The 21566-nt window shown below is 35.8% G+C and overlaps 1 protein-coding gene across 5 annotated transcripts in view; it reads left to right on the top strand.

Moving 5' to 3' along the window:
* TCERG1 (transcription elongation regulator 1) overlaps positions 1-21566 on the top strand; it is a 65662-nt gene that overhangs the window by 16542 nt on the left and 27554 nt on the right. For 2 of the 5 annotated variants that reach the window (XR_011471506.1, XM_070414672.1), the window contains exons 4-13: positions 140-611; positions 4808-5050; positions 9698-9760; positions 10919-11119; positions 11859-11971; positions 12734-12822; positions 16876-17036; positions 19759-19815; positions 19964-20030; positions 21092-21142. Coding sequence is in view for 4 of the 5 variants with exons in the window: in XM_070414672.1 (XP_070270773.1) it covers positions 140-611; positions 4808-5050; positions 9698-9760; positions 10919-11119; positions 11859-11971; positions 12734-12822; positions 16876-17036; positions 19759-19815; positions 19964-20030; positions 21092-21142 (1517 nt within the window). In the remaining variant the exon portion in view is untranslated. The remainder of the gene's footprint in view (positions 1-139; positions 612-4807; positions 5051-9697; positions 9761-10918; positions 11120-11858; positions 11972-12733; positions 12823-16875; positions 17037-19758; positions 19816-19963; positions 20031-21091; positions 21143-21566) is intronic. The other 3 variants (XM_070414674.1, XM_070414673.1, XM_070414675.1) reach the window with 3 other exon arrangements.

Raw genomic sequence — 21566 nt, 5'->3', positions numbered from 1 at the left:
TATGTGTTAAAAATATAGTATCCTCATTATAGAAAATTTCCCCCAATAACTTAATTTTAAGGCAAAATATAGTTGCATTATCGGTTTTTAATGACAGTTGACAGATTCTGTGATACCAGTGATTTTGCTTCCTCTGCAGGTTTATTATTATAATGCTCGGACACGTGAATCTGCCTGGAGCAAGCCAGATGGAGTTAAGGTTATTCAGCAGTCAGAACTGACACCTATGCTTGCAGCCCAGGCACAGGTTCAGGCCCAGGCCCAGGCCCAAGCCCAAGCCCAAGCCCAAGCCCAGGCCCAGGCCCAGGCCCAGGCGCAGGCTCAGGCCCAGGCGCAGGCTCAGGCACAGGCACAGGCACAAGCCCAGGCTCAGGCCCAGGCCCAGGCTCAGGCTCAAGCACAGGCCCAGGCCCAGGCCCAGGCCCAGGCGCAAGCACAGGCACAGGCCCAGGCCCAGGCCCAGGCACAAGTGCAAGCACAAGCAGTAGGAGCTTCCACCCCTACAACCAGTAGCCCAGCACCTGCAGTATCCACTTCAACATCATCATCCACCCCATCCTCTACCACTTCTACCACGACAACTGCCTCTTCGGTTTCGCAGACAGTATCAAGTGAGTACCAGTCAGCATGTGTTTTTATTTAGCAGCTAGGGAAATGGACAAGTAGGGACTGCATTCCAAAATGATACTAGTGTTTCAGGTATTATCCTTGATGTTATTTAAAAAATATTTTTGACATAAGACTTTTGGTTAAAGAAGAACAGAAATTTACATTAGTAGAAGAAATTTCTTGCCCAGTTGCAATTCATGAAGCTAAACCAGGGAGGTACAGTTAGCTATTCAACTTGGCTAACAGTAATGCTGGGTGCTGTGAGCTTTGCAAAATAAGTGGAAGTCTTGTTCCCTATCTTACAGAACTTCAGTTTTTCTAATTGAGGAGGCCAGCATAATGCATGTAAAATAGTGTGCAAAATTTACAGCGAAAATAGAAGGTGTAACAGTTTGAGAAAACGGAGAGACAGGTTGGTGGATTGCATGGGTATTAAGGTGATCATGAAGGATTTGTGGTAGAATTTGAGTAAGTTCAAAAGTAAGGAGAAGTCTCTTAAGTAGAGAGGAACAGCATAAAGTTCAGGAAATGAGTGTAAGTGTAGTTTGGGGGATTGTTAAGGTACTCTTTTGAGGTGGGATGGTTTATATTGGTTAGTAAATTAAATAAGAGTGACATCAGATTATGAGTTTTAAGAACCAGGCAAATGGGTGAGTCAGGCAGGTAATAGGGAGCCTGTAGAAATGAAGTGTTCTAGGAGATTTTTCTGATGCTCATTTTTTGGGTAGTGTTGAAATTGGAAACTTACTAGGAACTTTTCAGTACTCATTTAGAGGTGAATAGACCCTATAACGGGACATAGGCAGATGAAATGAGGAGTTGAAAAAGAAGTGGTCAAAAGGGTAAGAGAATTTTCAGGTATAAAGTTACAGAGGCCCAAAGGTTAGATATTTTCTAAAATATGAGAAGTGCTTAATAGCAGTTTTTAGGGATGAAGAAAGAATAATATATTAGTATGCTTAAAAGATTGCCATTAATATTTATACCACTACTTTTTATTTGTTGCTACTTATTCTGCAAGCTGAGATTGAACCTCAGAATATTTAAATAATGATTTTATTGTTTTGATTATTTATGGTACTGTTATGAAAATACATGTCTCCACAAGGTTATTACAATTTGGATTATTTTGCTACATGGATAATAGAGATGAAAATAAGAAAATAAAAAATGTCCCTTTCCCCAATATTTTAGGGACTTGGGAATTATTAGTATATAGTACATTGTAAGGAATATGTATATGAGAGAAATTTAATAATAGATTTAAATTTGACTTTATTTTATTGATACAAGAAATAACCTATAAGAATAAGGTACGTGTAATGTGGAGGCAGTTTTTTAAAGGCCCTACTTGATAATTTTTAGACAAAAATATACTTAACAGGAAGATAAATTCTGATATGGAAGTTTAACAGTGAATTCTTATATGGAAGTTAACAGCTAGCTGTTTGAGGGTCTTTGCCGTTCTATAGGCTAGTGCTTCTAAAACCTATGTGGCAGGGCAGAAAACTGCCAGCTTTTATGGGGTAACTGTGGTGGTAATGGGCGAGGGGGATTAATAAAAGCAGTGTGGTTCTATGTGGAGGCTCTGCTGTTTTGTTTTCTGCCTTAGGAAGGAGAACTACTTTGTTCTAAGGAAAGTGGGTAGCCAAATACTTTATCCTACGTACATTCCATTTCTATATCAGGGTGGTCTTCAGGCCCATAGCTATCTTGTGATTATCAACTATTCTTGTCAGAACACTCCAATTTGTCATTTTTTGCACTCCCCTTCAGTTATTGGGAGGCCTTTATTCTAAGGACAGAATAGCAAAATCACGTTCTTTTTACTGCCTTTAAACATCAATTTTGATGTCTTTCTGAGTATTCCTGATGTCTTTTTATTTTACTTGATTCGTTGTGATGAAGTATTGTCATGCTACAGTATTAAAATTTCTCCATCTGTTGTTGCAGTCACTTACCTTTTCTAGTTGAGATCTGAGGCTGGATTAATAATATATTTTGAGACCTAGTGTTTCAGTTATTTTAGCAGATAGAATTAGTAGGAATTTATCTACTATAAAGTCCTAGCTGCCATTTTCCCAGTTTCCATTTAATTCTTTTATTGCCTTTATCCTTTTTCTCTCATGACTTATTTCCACTAATCAAATCAGAAAATCCTGTATCAGCAAGAGAAATGGGTTGAATTGAATACTTTTTGCTTTCTCCATTGGTGTTCCTTTCCACTTGGAATTTGATGCCTTTATAACATTTTATTTCCTGACTACAGTAATTTGTACAAAACTTTGGTAATTATATCTACATACTATTACCATAATATTTTTTAAAAATGTAATTCTGTGAACTGCAGTATAGACCTGGGCAAATGGAAATAAAAATTAAGATATTTATAATTTAAACTCCAGTTGAGTATAAACTCATTTTATCCTCTGCAAGATTGTGAAAAATGCTGATAAATCCTACTTCTCAGGGAAGTTGGGAAGAATAACTAAATATATTTTCAGCCTTTACAATAGATTACAAATGCTAAATGGTATGTGTATGGGACTGGGCAAATGTTGCATGTAATTTGTATTTTTCACAATGTTATAAAATTATATTAATATGATACTGTACCCTAAGGCTAGGTCTATGCTAGACCAACAATTCATTCCTGGGCCCCTGAAGATACTTGTTTGGCCCTGCTGTCTATTTAGCCAAGGTGAGTCCCTTATTAACAAGTATGAAATTGCTCACATCTTCCCAGCCTAAGTGAGTTTTTTCATTATTAGGCGCTGAAAAAAAGTTGCTGACCAATTTTGTTGTCAGTTGGAGTACCGGGTGGTTTGTGTTAAACAGTGTGCTTTCCCTTAGAATAAAGTATTAGGAAAGCACTGCTTTATTTTATTTAATTTGATAAATTTATTCTTAGTTCAGTATAGGTAGAGTTTGACATTTTTCTTTATAACAAGAGAAAGATGAAGTATTTTTTACCAGTGAATCACCACAATGAATTTTTGTTTTGAAATTATATGGGTTATGAATAAATAACAAAAATGTTTTGTAATATTTGAGAACTGAAACTTTAAGAAATATGAATTTTATTTTTAGGTCACAGTTTGATTTTGAATGTAATTACTAGGATAAAACGTTTTAATTTTGATATTTAAAAATAACATATTAGCCAAACCAAATTATCCTGAATTTCTCATTCTCCTGGTCTCTTATACTGGAAACCTGAGTTTTTTGTTTTTTATTTTCTTTTTTCTTTTGAAATAATTATAGAGAAACCAAAGTTGTTTTTTATTCTATTTGTTTCTATCCAGTCAGTCATTAGTTATTGCATTTATTTTTCTATCTGTTCTGTTTTGTTTGGACAAAATTCCAGATATGTTGAAATTGATTTTCCCACCTTTGTTATTTCTTTTCTTTTTCTTATGCATCTGCCAGTTAATTCATCAAATGAACATTGATTATTCTTCAAAACAGAAACCTTAATTCAGCCTCCCCACACCCTTTTTAATATTCACGAAATCATACTAATTACACGTGAATACATTCTTGTTAAAAATTCAAAGTCTAAAAGAAGCATATGTAAAAAGTGAAAGGCATACATACACAGATATAATGAGTTAATATATTTTGGTGTGCATTCTTATAGATCATTTTTCTACATTTATATAAGTTCTTTCCTTCCCCTACCTAGTAAAGTACATACTTTTGTTCAAGGCCTTCTACTTTGTGCCTCTGGCCTACTTTTCCAGCCATAACTCACTAGTTGTGATGATATGCCTAGTGTTTTACTGGTTGACTGCTTGCCTTCTGTTTTATAAATAGTTCCTGGTTGTTTCCTATTCTTTGCTTTTATTTATTCCCACTACTTATTTTCTCTTTCCACTTTGTCATTTTCCTTGTTGAAATCCTAATCTACCAATGTCTTCCATCACAGCATAACATTTTCTGTACCTCTCTGTTAAAAATGGTCTTTGGGTCTTGATTTACATGCCTATAAATTTATCCCATTTCTCTTTGTATTTTAGTTACTTTTTATATTTCTTTTAACTATTTTCAAGCTTCTTGAAGACAGAGACCTTGTTACAAATTTCTTGCAGTGCATGGAATGGGCCCTTAAATACTGACTGAATGAGTGAGTGATGAATGAATAGAGTAAAATGGTTTATGAAGGAGTGATACATATTTTTGTTTTATCTTTTATCAGCACCCACAACACAAGATCAGACCCCAAGTTCTGCTGTTTCAGTTGCTACGCCTACAGTTAGTGTTTCAACTCCTGCTCCTACAGCCACACCTGTGCAAAACATTCCCCAGACGCACCCCCAGACGTTACCTCCTGCTGTCCCTCATTCAGTACCTCAACCAGCAGCAGCAATACCTGCTTTTCCACCAGTAATGGTACCTCCGTTTCGTGTTCCCCTTCCTGGCATGCCAATTCCACTTCCAGGTAAACCAATAGATTATAATAATATTTCCAGCTATGTTTTCATACTGTCAGTTAGTTTGTTCTCATGTGTCTGTTGCATTTGAAATTTGCCTTGAATCTCACCTGTTTGAAACGTTTTTGAATGATTCATGGCTAACTGCAATATTTTTTCTTCAGTTTTGATAAATGTCCTTTTTGTTGTTGTTTACATGTCTTAAAATCAGAGCCACATTTAAAGCTACACTCCATTTTGGATAATGGCCTCAATGAATTAAAAACAATTATCTTGTGTAAATATGTTCTAAGTGCAGTATTTTTAAGGGATTGAATCTATGAAGTTGAGAGATCATAAGTCATTGATAGGTAACACAAGTTGAGTGATTTATTATATATTGTGCATGATTCTGAGCACTTTACATGTAATTAATTTAATTTTCACAACCATCTTTGAGGTAGGTACACAGAACTCATAAGTGATGGTGTTGGATTTGAGCCTGGGCATTTCAGATCAAAGTACCATGCTCTTAATAACTATGCTATATTGGAATGAAAATGTGAGTCACTTAATTGTAAAAAATTTATCTAAAATAGAAATCAGAAGTTTCCCTTGTAACAATTGTGAAGTAAAGTGTAAAATGCACCATTTAAACATCTAGATAATTATGGTGAATTCATGGTTCTGTGTTGTGTTTTTTTGTCTTAGGGGAAATCGTTACATCTAGAAAAGGAATGAAAAGATTGTGGAGTATAATTCTTCTTGTATGAATTAAGCAGTGATAATGTTCGGCATCCTAATTTGAATGCATTTAATCCTTAATCCGAGATCTATTTTAATATTATAGTTGAAAACTATGCCATAGGTCAAGTTCACAGGGCTAATTTGTAGCAAAGATGAATAGAACCTAGGGTTCTTGTATCCCAATTTTTCATTTTTCCCACTATCTATTACCACTTTGTTGTACTAGCTTCTGTGTAAGAATAGGATTGTGATGCAGCTGTTTCTTAGACTTACACACATTTTAATTATCACTCTCTGGTCTTTTTCCTGTGACTATTTTGAAAAGAGCACTTTCAGATATTGCATCTTGCAAGAAAGAAACCAAAAACTTTCAAGAATTGGTGGTGTGTGTTGTTTTTTTGGGGGGTACTTTTTACATGTTGACAGTGTTAGATAATTAAATGCCCAGTACAATGTTTATAAAACCAAAAATGTTTTCTCTAATAATAGGGATTACTCACTTTCTAAATTAAATTTAAAAGTAGTTGGATTACTTTCCTCTTTGGACATAGTTTTTGTAGAAAACTAACTGATAGAGAATAGCTTGATATTCTTGATAACATCGTGCAATCTTGGTCTTCTTTAGGGTCAAGGACAGTATTAAGACCAGATCCTGGATTCTGAGTGATGTCTAAGAGCTGGGGTTATTGATCCTGTAGATATAAGATTGAGAGTTTGCATAATAACATTATTTGAAAGGCTATCATCTATGAGAGGACTTTTCATTTTGTTTTAGAGGTTTTTAATAGGACCACCAGGTAAAAGGTACAGAATAGCAAAATTCATTTCTATAGAAAGTGGAATTTTTGTCACAATAAAATTCTTCCAGTTACAGTTCCATTTTGATGTCATGGTCTTTCTCTGACCCTACCCATCAAATGTTAGAACAGATGGTGGTGACCATTTGACCAAATGTGGTACCTGTGAAGTTTGTAAGTAAAAGGCATTTAATAAATGGCAGACACTAATGACATTTTGTAGGTCAATTGGAAGAGAATTTGAGTTACTCTGTAAAATTTTGCTCAAGATAACAAGATTCTTTGGAGAGGGAGCTAGTGTTCTATAGAAAGTATTATTCATATTTGTTTATATAACAAGGCATCTTTTATATTAATGTTCATTCATTTTCTCATTTTTCCTTTAATTTGTTCCTCCAAGGTACTTTACTAGAAAAGAAAAAGACTTACCTGGCTGGTGTTTCCCAGTGGTTGAGTGTCGATCTGTGAATCGGGTCACAATTTGATTTCTAGTCAGGGCACATGCCTGGGTAGCAGGCTTAATCCCTAATAGGGGGTATGCAGGATGCTGCCACATTTCTGTCTCTTTTCCTCTCCCTTCCTCTCTGAAATCAATAAAAATATTTTTAAAAGAAAAGACTTGCTTTTCTCTTTTCCAAATCTTTGGTTTTATGTACAGTGACATCTATCTCATTGTATATAATAGGAATTATATTAATTTGGCATTAAGGTGAAAAGGAGGGATTTGGATGTAATTTATCTTGGAGCTTTAAATGCTGCTGAAATAGCAATGTGTAGTTCTAATGGGGATGATTATAAGGAAGGGATAGTCAAACAAGATGAAGAAAAAGAGGGGAAGAATTAGGGAAAATATTGGCATAAGAGATGGAAATGGGCATAGTAAATTGGATTAGGATTTTTATCTCTAAGACTAAAATCTTATTTGGAATTTTAAGAAACTTATTGTCAGTGACATGAGAATTATCGAAAATGCTAAGTGGAATTTTTAATTTCCTAATACAACATAACTTGAGGGTAGAGGTGTATCTGAGTTGAAGAGATGCTCCCTTTATTTTGTTTTATTTTACTTTTTATGGATTAAAAAAATTGATTTTTTTTTTTTTTAGAGAGAGAGAGAGGAAGGGAGGGAGAGCCAGTGACAGATAGATGGAAACATCAATTTGTCGTTCCACCCATCCACATATATGTTCATTGGTTGTTTCTTGTATGTACCCTTACTGGGGATTGAACTCACAACCTTGCTGTGTTGGGATGATGCTCTACTGAGCTACCCAGCCAATGCTTCCTTTTAAAAGAAGGTTAAAAATTTAGATGTGGGGTTATTTTGTGTCTTCATGATATGCATATAATAATCACCCAAAGAGAAAACCTTCTCTTTTAGCATGAGAAGAAACACGTGACCTTTCAGTGTAGTTTATACATTGATAGTCAAATACAAGAGTGATATGTTGCCCCGCTTGATATTTAACAATGACATTTATGCCTAAATACAAATACAAAGAGATTTTATTTTCTTCTGTTTAAGTCATATAGTTAAAATTACTTTCGGGGGGAGGGGGTTGGTTTTGGAGAACAGTCTTTGAGGATAAGTTTATATACACAGTAGGGCAAAAGTAGGTTTATAGTTATGAGAATGCAAAAGTTTATTCTTGTATTATTATTTATTAATTATTGTATTACTTATTTGTATTACAACTGTAAATCTACTTTTGCCCCCCACCCTGTATTTTGGGATTTGAATTTCTAGTGCTGACTTAATAGGTTCAGTGGTCCTGCAGATGGCAGCATTTATACTAATTTAAACTTAACATGTAACTTTTTTTACCAAATGAATTTTTCCATTGCTTTCTTTAAGCAGAAAATAAAACTATACATATAACTTTACTCAGCATGCTTTTATGATCAGTGCTTTTTTTGTAGTCTCAGAGTTAATAGAAAGTTTAGCTTTAATGTCCTTTATTTAAAATAGTTAAAAAGAAAAAAAGGCACTTTTTAAAAAACTAGCAGTATTTTTGTGTGTGTGTGCGTGAACATAGGTACATTATATACAAATCCAGGGGTTTAATTTTGTCTCTGAATGAGGAGAAATTTCTTTTCCAGTACTTTAGTGGGGAAAGAAAATAGTTCGTTATTTTAAATGTTATTGGTACCAAACTAGGTTTAGTTTTTTTAGGCAAAACAAATAGAAAATAAAATTAAATTCCCTTTTACTTTATCCTTTAGCTTTTTCCTTTAAAAGTATTTTTAATTCACTCTTAATTTTGAATGTCCTCAATTAGCCTTAGTTTTTCAGCTTTTCTTTTTATTCCCTTTTTATATCATCATCGTAATGCATCATGAATTTTTATTCTTCTGAGAACTGTACATAATTTCCATTCTTTAATACAAGTGCTACGTCTTTAGCTGGCTTAAATGATAGAGGTTTCTGAAGCAAAACAGCCCATGGAGTTATTAATGAGATTAAAGGGCTGTTTTTTCCTTGACCTGTTAGCCTGCCTTCACAGTGTTCCAAGCCCATTGCATTGAATAGGGCAGGCATGGAACATGGGTATTCTGTTGTTAGTTGAACGCTATCCTACTCTTCATCTTTGCCCTTTTATTTATAGTGGAATATTTGAATTCATCTCATATCCTTTTTTCTTTCTTTCCCTCCCACCCTTTTTGTCCTATCTTATCTTTTTCTATTCTGCATGGTTATGCTCCAGGCCTCAGCTTCTGCATGTAGTTCCCACATAGAAGCAGCAGAGAAAGTGTCTTGTCAATGTCATGCTGCATCTGCCTTTCACTGGTATCTAAGCAACAGCAGCATGGGTTTGATGTCCTGTGAGAAAAGGTCCCAGTGAGAACCTGTTATGTATATGTAACGAAGGGGCTTTCCTTTGTTGAATTTAAACTCTCTAGACTCCTTCACATATTATCACAGCTGGTTGATAAAAAGGTAATTGATGCTATAATTTAGAATTATCATTGGATTTGGCGCCACTTCCCACAAAATGTCAAACAAAAAGAAATTTTATTCCATTCTTGGAAATAGCATTCTAAATTGTAGTGGTAAATTATTTTCCTGAATCCCAGTGGTAGCCGACATACAATGGCAGCTTTCCAACATATGCTTGCTTATCCATTTTACAGGTGTAGCAATGATGCAAATAGTCAGCTGCCCGTATGTAAAGACAGTCGCTACCACCAAGACCGGTAATTTTTAAAACCATCTTAGTTTGTTTTGTCTGTAAGTTGGCATGGTAGTGAATGTTGTTGTTTATCCTTTTATTTATTTATTTTTGCCCAAGTGAGTGGATTTTTTTATATTTTTCTTTTTAATGAGCAGTATAAATGCAGTTGTCATATTTGGCCAACACTTGATTTTCCCAATTGCCTGTAGTATTAGCTTCTTTGGTTCACAAAAGCAAATAAGGTCAGATCACTTAATTTGTATAATAAGTGTAAACAACTTCATTCTCATATTCATAACATTTAATTTTGTTTTTTGATGTGTGTTTTTAAGTTAAATATAAAAAAATCATTTCCATGTGTAAAGTGATGTGATTATGCTTGCATGCTAGTGAGTATTTGTGTGTACGTGTGTGTGTGTGAATATTTGTGTGTATTGTATAAATTTACATTTTAAAGTTATTGAAGATAACTACCCAAAACCTAAATTCTAGTATAGGACTTGAGGATTTTTCTATTTTAATTCACATAATCTTAATTATATTATTTATGTAATGTCAACTTTTTTAGCTATCTTGTAAAAATACAAATTCTGGCTTACCTTTTAAAAAAATAGAAACTTTTTATTTTTTTAAGGAAAAGTCTAAACTGACTGACAGTTTATAGGGATATTTGACTTAACCACTTAATATTTAAAGTAGATTTGATAAAACTCAGTAATTTACTTTAAGCTGAGAATTTTATTCATACCCTTTTAGATACCTTAGAATTAGAAAATAATTTTGTCTCAGGACATATACTCAGTAAATATGTTCATTGCCTTTATTTTATTACAATTTGAGAAGTCCTTATAAAATATATTTCTGTTAATAAGTAGAGAATGTACCATGATTTTTATAATTTATTATGTTGAGAGTTCATCATAGGTGTGACTCAAATTTCTGACACTATTCTTAAGGTACTTCTTGGGTTGAATATATGCATCTAATTGAATTTAGCCATTAGAAATAAACCAGGGAAGTCGATTTGAGTAATTAAGTCACATTTTATGGGAATTTTTTTTATTCCAACTGGCTCATTCTTTTATTAATATTTAATAGAAAGATTTAGCTCATATTTTAAAGTTTTATTTTGAATTGCAGTTTGATACTTGGGTCTAACTTTTTACTATTCTTCTTTTAGGTGTGTTGCCAGGAATGGCCCCTCCTATTGTACCCATGATACATCCCCAGGTTGCTATTGCAGCTTCACCTGCTACCTTAGCTGGAGCAACAGCTGTTTCTGAGTGGACTGAATATAAAACAGCAGATGGGAAGACATATTATTATAATAATAGAACATTAGAATCAACCTGGGAAAAACCCCAAGAACTGAAAGAAAAAGGTATAGTTTAATGACTTGGTGAGACATAATATAAACTATGATATTATAAATAGAAGGCTATTTGAAATTCTGAGTTAATTCCTTTCTAACACATTTGAGGGATTTTCTAATTGCATAGTTGGATTATTTATTCTTACTGAATAAACATCTATTTTACTTAAAAAAACAGTTCATCTAATATATATTTGTCCCATCATTTTTCCATCTGGAGAAATTAAATTATACCTACATACAAATACATATTTTTACTATTATCAGGAATTGCATAATTTTGTTGTATAATTATTGATATCATTATTAAGATTGATAGTACTGATCAGGAAGGAATGTTTGTATTATATATATTCTGAAATGCGGTAAAAAATTTAGGCCCTTGAAGTCTTGGATGAAGAAAACTCATAATTTTCTATACCGCAAGTTTGTTTCTGTTCCTGAGTATCTTAATATTTTGTCCCTTTTAGCAAAATGAATGCTACAAATGATGTATGAATGAACTGAAATACTTTATATCCCTCTGAAATCAGTACTTCTTTTTAGTGACAGTTTCCTGATTGGCATAGCAAGGTATTTGAAGTTGAGCATTATAATAGATTCAAATTAATGATATTATAAGGAAGAACATTTTATCTTTATGGTTAGTAACTTCTAGTTATGGAATATCTTAACTGCTTAGTCTCTGAAAGCTTTTGGAAAATTACATCAAAACCATGGTGTGACATTATCTTAACTTTTTAAATAGAAAAATTAGAAGAGAAGATTAAAGAGCCAATTAAAGAACCTTCTGAAGAACCTTTGCCAATGGAAACGGAGGAGGAGGATCCTAAAGAAGAGCCAATAAAAGAGATAAAAGAGGTAAAGGGCCACAACCTGTTAGCATGGCAGCTGACATTGATTGTTGGGTACAAGTTACTTGTAACTGAAGAATCATTTGAAATAGTTCTAGGTAATTGTTATACATTTGATTTAAGAAATTTTAGTGTTCTTTGAAGTTTCTCATTCAGTTTTTCCTTTGAAAGTTTCATTAAACTACTTCTTATAGTAAATCAAGGCCTGTAGAAAGAAAGGACCTTAGACCAGAGCTTGGACCTGATATCCAACCTTCTGACTTACAGACTGGCATGTGTTAAAGTTATAAGTACAAATTCATATTTGAGGAATGTTCATTATATTTCATCTGTCCTGGCATGGGATGGTCTCCATACAGCATTAAAAGAGCTCTGGTTTTTAGAAACTTTCTTTATTTGGTGAGGGAACAATGGTAGTCATGTTTTATTAGTAAGGAAGTTAGCCAAAAAAGGAAATGACCTTAAATGAAGAGGTCTCCTTTCACTTTGTATACTGTATTCCCCATTACTGCTTCTAGCAGATGGTTAGTTAATCTGTGAGATAGGACCATCTGCTCTTGCCAGGGTCTGCTCTACTGGAATTTGCCTGTGTCTAGAGGGCCAGGATTTAGGACATTATTAAACATTTCTACTTAGTCTCCCCTTCCTGTGCTAGTAGCAAACCTCCTGTTGGTTGCACTTTGAGGTATTTGCAGATACTTGTATTTTTGGAACATTCTAGTAAACTTTTATGGTACTAATAAAGTGGGAGTAATATCATTTCCCATAGGAGCCCAAAGAAGAAGAGATGACCGAAGAAGAAAAGGCTGCCCAGAAGGCAAAGCCAGTAGCTACTACCCCTATTCCTGGTACTCCATGGTATGTACTTGGTTTAATTAGAAAGTATTTATTTATTAAAATAGATTTTTATTGATTTCAGAGAGGAAGGAAGAGGAGGAGAGAGAGATAGAAATATCAGTGATGAGAGAGAATCATTGATCAGCTGCCTCCTGCACGCTTCACACTGGGAATCAAGCCTGCAACCCGGGCTTTTGCCCTGACCAGGAATCAACTGTGACTTCCTGGTTCATAGGTTAGCATTCAACCACTGAGCCACGCCAGCAGGGCTATTTATTTATTTGCCATACTTTTTTGTTACATGGTTTATCCTATAGAAAGAAAAAGTATATGTCAAATATGTATTTTTATCTACTGAATGTTTTGGGTTTTGTTTGTTGTAAAACTCAGTTGCTGTGGTGTCTTCCTCCCTTCATGGTGCTTTCTGTTAATGTTTATTTTTCTTAATTATAGACTTGAACCACACTGTGAGATTCTGAATCTACTGTTTAGTGTTTAAAATTTTTTAAATTTGCTTTTGTATATATACCTACATTTGATTATGTTTCTACAACTATGTAAAATTGTGTCGTTGTATTTAATTGTTGAATAATCTACTTTTTCTTTTGTTTTGTTTGGTTTTCCCTTTTCTTTTTATACTTTTTTAATCCTCACCAGAGGATATTTTTTCCATTGATTTTTTTTAGAAAGAGAGTGGAAGGGAGAGGGAGAGACAGAGAAAGATCCACTGTAAAATGTAAGAGAGACACATTGATTGATTGCCTCCCACATGCCCCCAATTAGGGCTGGGAGCCTGCAACTGAGGTACATGCCCTTGACAGGAGTTGAACCCAGGACCCTTCAGTCTGCAGGCCGATGCTCTATCCACTGACCCAAACCTGCTAGAGCTGGTTCTCCCTTTTCTTTATCTCCCCACATCAGTGCTTTCTCTCCTGTTCCTGCTGCAACTTAATCCATATACAGTATAGTCCCCACATTGCAGCAAGTTGACTTATAATCTGTAGCTTCCCCTTCAACTTGTTTATTTTGCTTTTTTCTCCTTGTTTTTGTTGTAAAAAAAATAAACATGTTTGTTCTATAAAGTCCTACAGTTTGGATTTTGTATTTCCATCTATATGCTGTTAGAGTTCTACGTTTCTGAATTTTCTACAAACTAGCAAGCAGATGCAGAGGTGTGATCAGATTCAGATTTGATCCTTTTGGCAAGACTAGTTCGTAAGTGATGATGTGCCTTTTCCTCAGGGTGCATCTAGGTGTTTCTTTGTGTGATGTTACCAGTCATTACTGATTATTTGTTGCCTAGATCAGTGGTTTTCAATGAGGAGCAACTTTGCCACTCCCTCCTCCCCATCCCCCCATCAGTGGATGTTTGGTAATGTCTAGAGTCATATTTGCTTGTCATAACTTGGAAGGCATTAATAGCAGTTACTAGTAACATCTAGTGGGTAGAGGCCAGGGATACTTCTTAAACATTCTGCCATGCACAGGACAGCGCCCTACAAGAAGGAATTATTTGGCCCAAAATGCCAGTGGTGCTGAATTGCAAAACCTGGCCTAGATCCACTAAATCAGTAAGTGGTGGTAATGTGTTTCTATCATTCTTTTTCCAGGTATTAACTGGAATACTTAAGAGATGCTTCCCCTTAACAAATTGCATAGGAAAGAAAGGATATACCAGTTTCAGAATAATGAGTTGGTTTGAGTATTACAAATTCATAGATTTAAATATATTTTATGTTTCTATCTACTGCAATTATTATCCTTGTTGATGTACACTTTCATCTTTGGTTAGATGAAGCCTCTTAAGATGGACTCTTGAGGTTTTTTTGTTTAGTTTTGTTATAACCCTGTCTTTGATACCTTCCTTGCTTTCTGCTCTTACAAGATGTTCCCGGCTTATCTCATATATTTCCTGTCTCAGATCTAGATTTAGCCATTTCTCCAAGGAGCACTGGTTTCTTTTTGTGGGAAGTGGCATTAATAGGCCTCATTGTGGGATTTAGAGATGTTATTTTACTGAATTAGTCATTATTTTGTGATCTCTTTGGTAGACACAGATGGAAGATACATATATTTATTTATTTATAGATTTATTTATTTATTTATTTTTTAGAGAGGGAGGGGGGAAGGAAGGAGGGCGAGAGGGAAAAAACGGGAGAGAGGGAGAAACATCGATGTGAGAGGGAAACATTGACTGGTTGCCTCCTGTATGTGCCCTGACCTGGGATCGAATCCGCACCCTGGTTTGAACTTATACCCTCCCTGATGCCTTGACTGGGAATTGAACCTGGAACGCTTTGAAGCATTCCATTCCCTTTCCCACCCACCAAAAAGCAACTATATGTTTTTACTGCTTTTACAATCTATCTGAATATAGGTATTCTTTACTTTTTTAAAGTTAATCTTATGCATTTCGCTTTTAGAAAAGACCTACATTAGTACCTTTTTCACTAACTAAAAGAAATCCAAAGAGGATTTTCGTTTTTTAAAGAAAAAAGGCGAAAAGCAAAAATTGTGTTCAGCATTTGTTTTCCAGCAGCTAGAATGACCTCACCAAGTTCTTTCCCTGGGAAATACAGTCACCATCTCAGCATCAAGCTGCCATAGCTTTCAACTGTGCGTCTGTGAGCATCTGTAGGATTTGTTTTATGCGTCTGTTAGCAAGATGTGTCCTAAGGTGTCAGAAAAGACACCCAAGAGAGCTCATAAGGGTGTGCCACAGCATAAAACTGGATGTAATTAAGGGTTTTGCTCCTGGCGAACAAAGTAAAGACATTGTGTGTATCTTGAATTTTTGGTCTGGGAATGCTCAAAAATTTTTCCATAAATTCACTGACCTTTAATATTAATGTCTTTTACCAAATTTGGAGAGTTGGGTTTTTTTGTGTGTGTGGTTTTTTTTTTGCCATTATGCCTTCAAATTTTTTCTACCCAGTATCCGTCTCTCCTTTTGGGATCTTGAGTTTCTGGTTGTGCTGTATATTAGGCATTTTGACATAATCACCCCGGTCTTCAGATGGGATAATTATTTGTCTGTCTTCTGGTTGACCGAGCATTTCCTCTATTATCACCATCCAGAGAAATTTAATTTCAGTTGTATTTTTCATTTTTCTTTCTTTTTTTTAATATTTTCTATTTCTGTGCTGAGAACACCTATCTTTTTATTCAAGTTTTTCTTTATGTCATAAAACCTAATTATTATAATTGCTGCTTTAAAGCCTTTGTCTGATTATTTCAACAATAGAGGCGTTGTCTGATAATTTCAACATCTAGGTCACCTTGGGTTTGGCAGCTGTTGATTAACTTCATTGTCTGGCCAAAAAGACCTGGTTTCTATTGGAGTTTCAGCTGCCTTCAGTGCTACTGTCATCATGCCACTGTGTGACTAGGAGCCACCCTCAGGGCAGAGGTTTGAGGGAGGAGAAATGGGAGGTTTATATCCTTGCAGTTGTTTCTCTAAATTTTGACTCCTCTATACTTTTTTTTAACTTTACAGGGTCCTCATGTAATTGTTGTTTTTTTCCTATTTTGTCTGAGTGTCTGGTTGTAATTAACAGGAACAGTGAGCTGCAGTGGGCTACAGTGCCATAGCTCAGTCAGTACTTTATTTTTTATACTAGATGAAATCAGATATAAAGGCTTCATAGTAGGTTACATTTGAGTAATTCTGGTTTGGTAAGAAATATTAAGTATTATATAAAGCTATGGTCCTATGGTATGTTGGTTAGCTTTAGAATGCTTAATTGCATTATTGTTGCCATGAAACACATCCTTTGTGATAGTTTAAAATGTAGCATTCTCAATTTGAGTGTGCCAGACCAAGTGTCTGAGCATTTTAAGCTGATCACAAATTGCTTTGCTTTTCCTGGTTTTCTCAATATATGAAACTGCTGTTTTAACCTTAGTCAACTCTCTTCTAAAAGCCATATTTGGTTCCCTATAAATAACTATTAGTAATATAAACATGTCCTTCCCCTCCACCACCACCATCCCTTTTGCCAGGATGACAGTGAAAGACCTACCTATAACATGTGTTCCATAACCTAAGGTCATTATGTTTGAATCACTTATTAGGTGTGTTGTTTGGACTGGTGACGAGCGGGTCTTCTTTTATAATCCTACCACCCGTCTTTCTATGTGGGACCGACCTGATGATCTCATTGGAAGAGCGGATGTTGACAAAATTATTCAGGAGCCCCCTCATAAAAGAGGAATGGAAGAATTGAGGAAGCTAAGTAAGTTTAATTTAGGAATTTATCACAGAATGTTAGCGTTGTTTAATATTTCAACAGAAAATGTTGAGGATGTTTAGAAAATTGTTCTGTTTTCAAGGAACATAAGAAACTTGAGAAGTGGAAATTAGATTGCTATGCTAGTTTGAGTTCAGTGATAGAGATATAAAAAAATAGAGAATTTGGGTTAAATTATTTTTTTGTAAAATATTTGTATGTAGTTTTTTCCTTCTTGTCCTTGTCAAGATTTCATTTAGTACAGGATGGGTTGGTACCACTGATGTTGTTCCATATTTGCTAGTAATACTAAAACAATTTTCAGTGAACCTTTTAAAAAGCACCTTTTGTGACTAGCAATATATTTTCTGAAATAATCAAAACTCTATTTTTAAAATATGTTTACTAAATTTTTGGAGAATGCCAAAACACAAGATTTTGTGAACATACAAGAGGTTATCTGTCTTTTTCAGTAGGTGAAATTTAGGGAAGGGTAAGGCTTATGCCTGAGAATATAGAGACACATAAACCTTATTAAGAGATTATCTTTAATCTACCTCATATTTAGGTAGCATTTTAGTATATATAATGAAGACAAATATTTGTAAATAATTTTGTTGCATATTTTTCATCAGTAGTTTGCTCTTGTATTGATGTAATTGTGTTTGTGTAGAATCCCATGTCATATAGAAGCATGATAAATGAATCATTTAATACATACTGCAGATGAAGCAAACCCTAATATATGTCATTTATGATGATGTAGAAATCTTCATAGATTGTGTATATGTGGTACTAACATTTTCTGCTTATAAGTGATTTCTAAATCAGTCAAACTTGGCCTACCTGGTGCTAAAAATACTAGGCACCAGCTTTTCTCCTTCAGCAATATCGGCTGCATAGCTATGATATTGATAATACTTTATCACCATAGTATTGAATCATGCCAAGAAAGTTTTTTGAATCTGTTTTCAAGTACTCAATCCATTTATTTAATAAACTAGAGGCCCAATGCATGGAATTCATGCAAGGACTTGGCCCCAGTGCCGGGGCCCTCTGCCGCCTCTGCCTCAGCCCCCACCTCTTGTGGCTTTGTCCGGAAGGAAGGACGTCCAGAAGAACGTCTGGTCTAATTAGCATATTACGCTTTTATTATTATAGACTAGGGGCCCGGTGCACAAAAATTTGTGCACTGGGGAGGGGGTTCCCTCAGCCCAGCTTGCCCCCTATCACATACTGGGAGCCCTAGGGGATGTCCTACTACCTGCTCCCTGCTCCCCTTGGGGAGCGGGCCTAAGCCACAGTCTGGCCTCCCTTTGTGGGAGTCGACCGGGCTGATTAGGGGAAGGCACCAGCCCCATCACCGCACTGTTGCGGCCACTGCCAGTCACCGCAGCCACCAAGGTGTTTTCATCAACACGGACTCCAGTCCCCTGTACCATGAAAAAATGACAACTTTCTTTAGGCATTTTCAAGAAGTGTCTTTCATAGGATATGACATTTCTTTCTTTCTTTATCCTCACCTGGGGATATGTTTCCATTGATTTTTAGAGAATGTGGAAGAGAAAGGGAAAGACAGAGAGAAACATCAAAGTGAGAGGAACACTTTGATTGGTTGCCTCCTGCATGAGCCCTGACCTGGGCCGGAGCCAGGGAGGAACCTGCAACCTAGGTACATGCCCTTGGTCAGAATTGAACCCAGAATCTGCGTTGGGCAGGCCGAGGCATTATCCACTGAGCCAAACTGGCTAGGACGGGATTTGACATTTCTTAACCCTCCAGCAGCAGACCTTCCTTTTTTTCTCCAGGAGTGTGGTAAAAAAAACCCTAGATCACTTTTTGGACACTTATTACCCAAGTTACTAAGAATATTACCAGTGGCATACAGGGAGCTTAACCAATCAGCCATCAGAAAAGGTGTTTCCTCTGTAGTTCACACCAATTGCTGGTTTGGCCCCTGCCCAGGCCTAACGCCTCTGGCGAGTCATCAGCCCTCGGCCAGGGTACCCTCAGCTCCAAGCCACTGTGGCCATCAAGGATCGCTGGCTGGCTGCGCCCCGGTTCGGGCTGCCACCACCATCAAGGATCACTGGCTGGCTCCTCCCCGGCCTAAGCCTAAAGCCTCAGGCCGAGGTTTTAGGCCTGGGCCGGGGCACCCCCAGCTCCCCGCTGCTGCCATCAACGATCGCTGGCTGGCTCTGCCTTGGTTGCCCGCCTCCGCCGCCATCAACAATCGTTGGCTGGCTCCTCCCCGGCCCAAGCCTAAAGCCTCTGGCCAAGGCTTTAGGCCTCGGCCAGGGGACCCCCAGCTCCCCGCCGCCACCGCCATCTATGATCGCTGGCTGGCTCCTCCCTTACCCAGGCCTAAAGCCTCAGTCTGTGGCTTGGAGCCGACATATGCAAATTAGCCGCCATCTTGGTTGTCAGTTAATTTGCATATACTCACTGATTAGCCAATGGAAAGGGTAGCGGTCGTACGCTAATTACCATGTTTCTCTTTTATTAGTGTAGATATGTGCATCAAAGAATCATTTCAAAATGAAGTGAATATTTAATGTAAAGGGGGGATTAATAGAGGAGGTATAGAATTACCATGCTTTGTTTAGTGTTTTACAAAGGAGTGCATATCATGGGATGGATATTTTATATAAACAGTAATTTTATAAAAGTAGGTTGTGTAATATATGCATATAACTATTTTTCTTAATATTTGAAATACTTTTGCCAGGGCATCCAACCCCGACTATGCTGTCCATCCAAAAGTGGCAGTTCTCTATGAGTGCAAGTAAGTGAACTATCAATTGCAGCTTCTTTGTAATAACTGTTACAGCAAGTATTTGGTAGTGGCTAGCAGAAGGAGTCACACTTAAACATTTCAATTGTTGCTTGCTTATTTGTATTCTGACAGAGGTTAATTAAATTTTACCCTACAGTTAAGGAAGAACAAGAATTAATGGAAGAACTTAATGAAGATGAACCAGTTAAAGCCAAAAAACGGAAGTAAGTAATACTTACAGTTTATGTAATTCAGGTAGATTGTAGCTTTTAAAAGTTGATTAGGCCACATTCAGTTCGTGATTGGGGACAGGTAATGTGTATATGTTGACAGAAGTGATTGTGTCTTAAGCCAAAAGGCTTTGCTATAGAATGTAGAAATGGTGTGTGTCCTTCTGTTATTAGATTTGCAAAAGATTTGGTTATTCAAATACACATTTATGAAACCAAATGACATTTTAGGAATTAGTTGATAAGTTATTTTCAGATATTCATTAGGCCTGTGTTTTATAAAAAATAAACTTCCTCCCTAAAATAGACCCCAACAGACACCATTCCAGGAGTCTCATAAATGCAGACACAGACTTCTCTCTCTTTTCACATACTTGTCACTTCCCTGGTCCTAGTCCTGGTAAAGAGGGAACCTAGGAGCTTAGAAAGTGTTCTGAAAGTAAGAGAGTACTATTAAGTAGAAGTATTAGCTTGGCCAATGCTCTGGCGTTGGATAAAATATGAATGTTACTATTATAAGGAGTAGAAAGAAGGGTGGGGTAGAGGGTGTTTGTGTGTGGGTGGGGTGGGGGGATGAGACCATTAGCAGCAAAAAGGAAAATTTGAGGACATTAGGGACTAGTTTATCGTAGTCCTTACCTGAAAAGGACAGATTGAATGCAGCCAAATTATGGCAGAAAAAAACAAAACAAAACAGTAAGGCAGGCCCTATCAAGGGTGTGTGTGTGTTGTGTGTTTTTTAATGTCTTTATTGGCAACAACATTAAAGAAATTAAAATATTAAAGAGAGTCACTCATAATCAACCATACATTTTTCAGTTGACTTTTTAGTTCTTGACCAAATGTATAAGTATTTTTATTAGTTGTAATGAACTGATTTTGTATTTTTTTTAATCTAGAGTAAGACATTTGTTTTCTTAGTTATTATAAATGACTGTATTCATTCTGTTTATGTACCGTAATTTCAGATATTCCTGCAATGTTAAACTTTTAGGTTGTTTTTAATTGTTTGTTCTTATAGACAACTCTGTAAGGTTTTTAACTGCTTTTATCAGGAGAATGTCAAAGAAGTCCTTTATGTGGATTGCCCGAGCTTCTCTATTTAGGTACAAAGCTAAAAGCCTCTTTTTCCTGGCTTAGTTTCTCTTTATTTCTTTTATTGAGATAGATAGTGATAGTTTGTATTGTGACATTTTCATTTAGTAATTCTGTAAAGGTTGTTTTCATTAGTTATATTTCTTGGATGTCTTTTAACTCTATTTAAATAGTTCATAAATAAATTATTATAAGAGGGTATATTGTTTGGCAAATTGCTTTTACCTGTTTGTTTTGTGCATATCTTAGGTCACAGACTATCTCGCTAAGTTCCTGCAGGTCATGGATTATGTCTTCTATATCTTTTGATTCATTCCCTAAGTTGTTAATTACCTCTCCCTTACCATATTTGAGGGTTAGCCTTAGTTTCATTTAAATTTCCTGGGCTACCTTCACTTTTGAATTTTCTGATGTTCTGTTTTCCTAATTCCCTTA

Source organism: Myotis yumanensis, unplaced genomic scaffold (genome assembly GCF_028538775.1).
Source record: "Myotis yumanensis isolate MYYU_CA2020_CCGP unplaced genomic scaffold, mMyoYum1.0.hap1 SCAF_5, whole genome shotgun sequence".
Classification (NCBI taxonomy): Eukaryota; Metazoa; Chordata; class Mammalia; order Chiroptera; family Vespertilionidae; genus Myotis; species Myotis yumanensis.
This window is presented reverse-complemented; position numbering and strand designations above follow the sequence as displayed.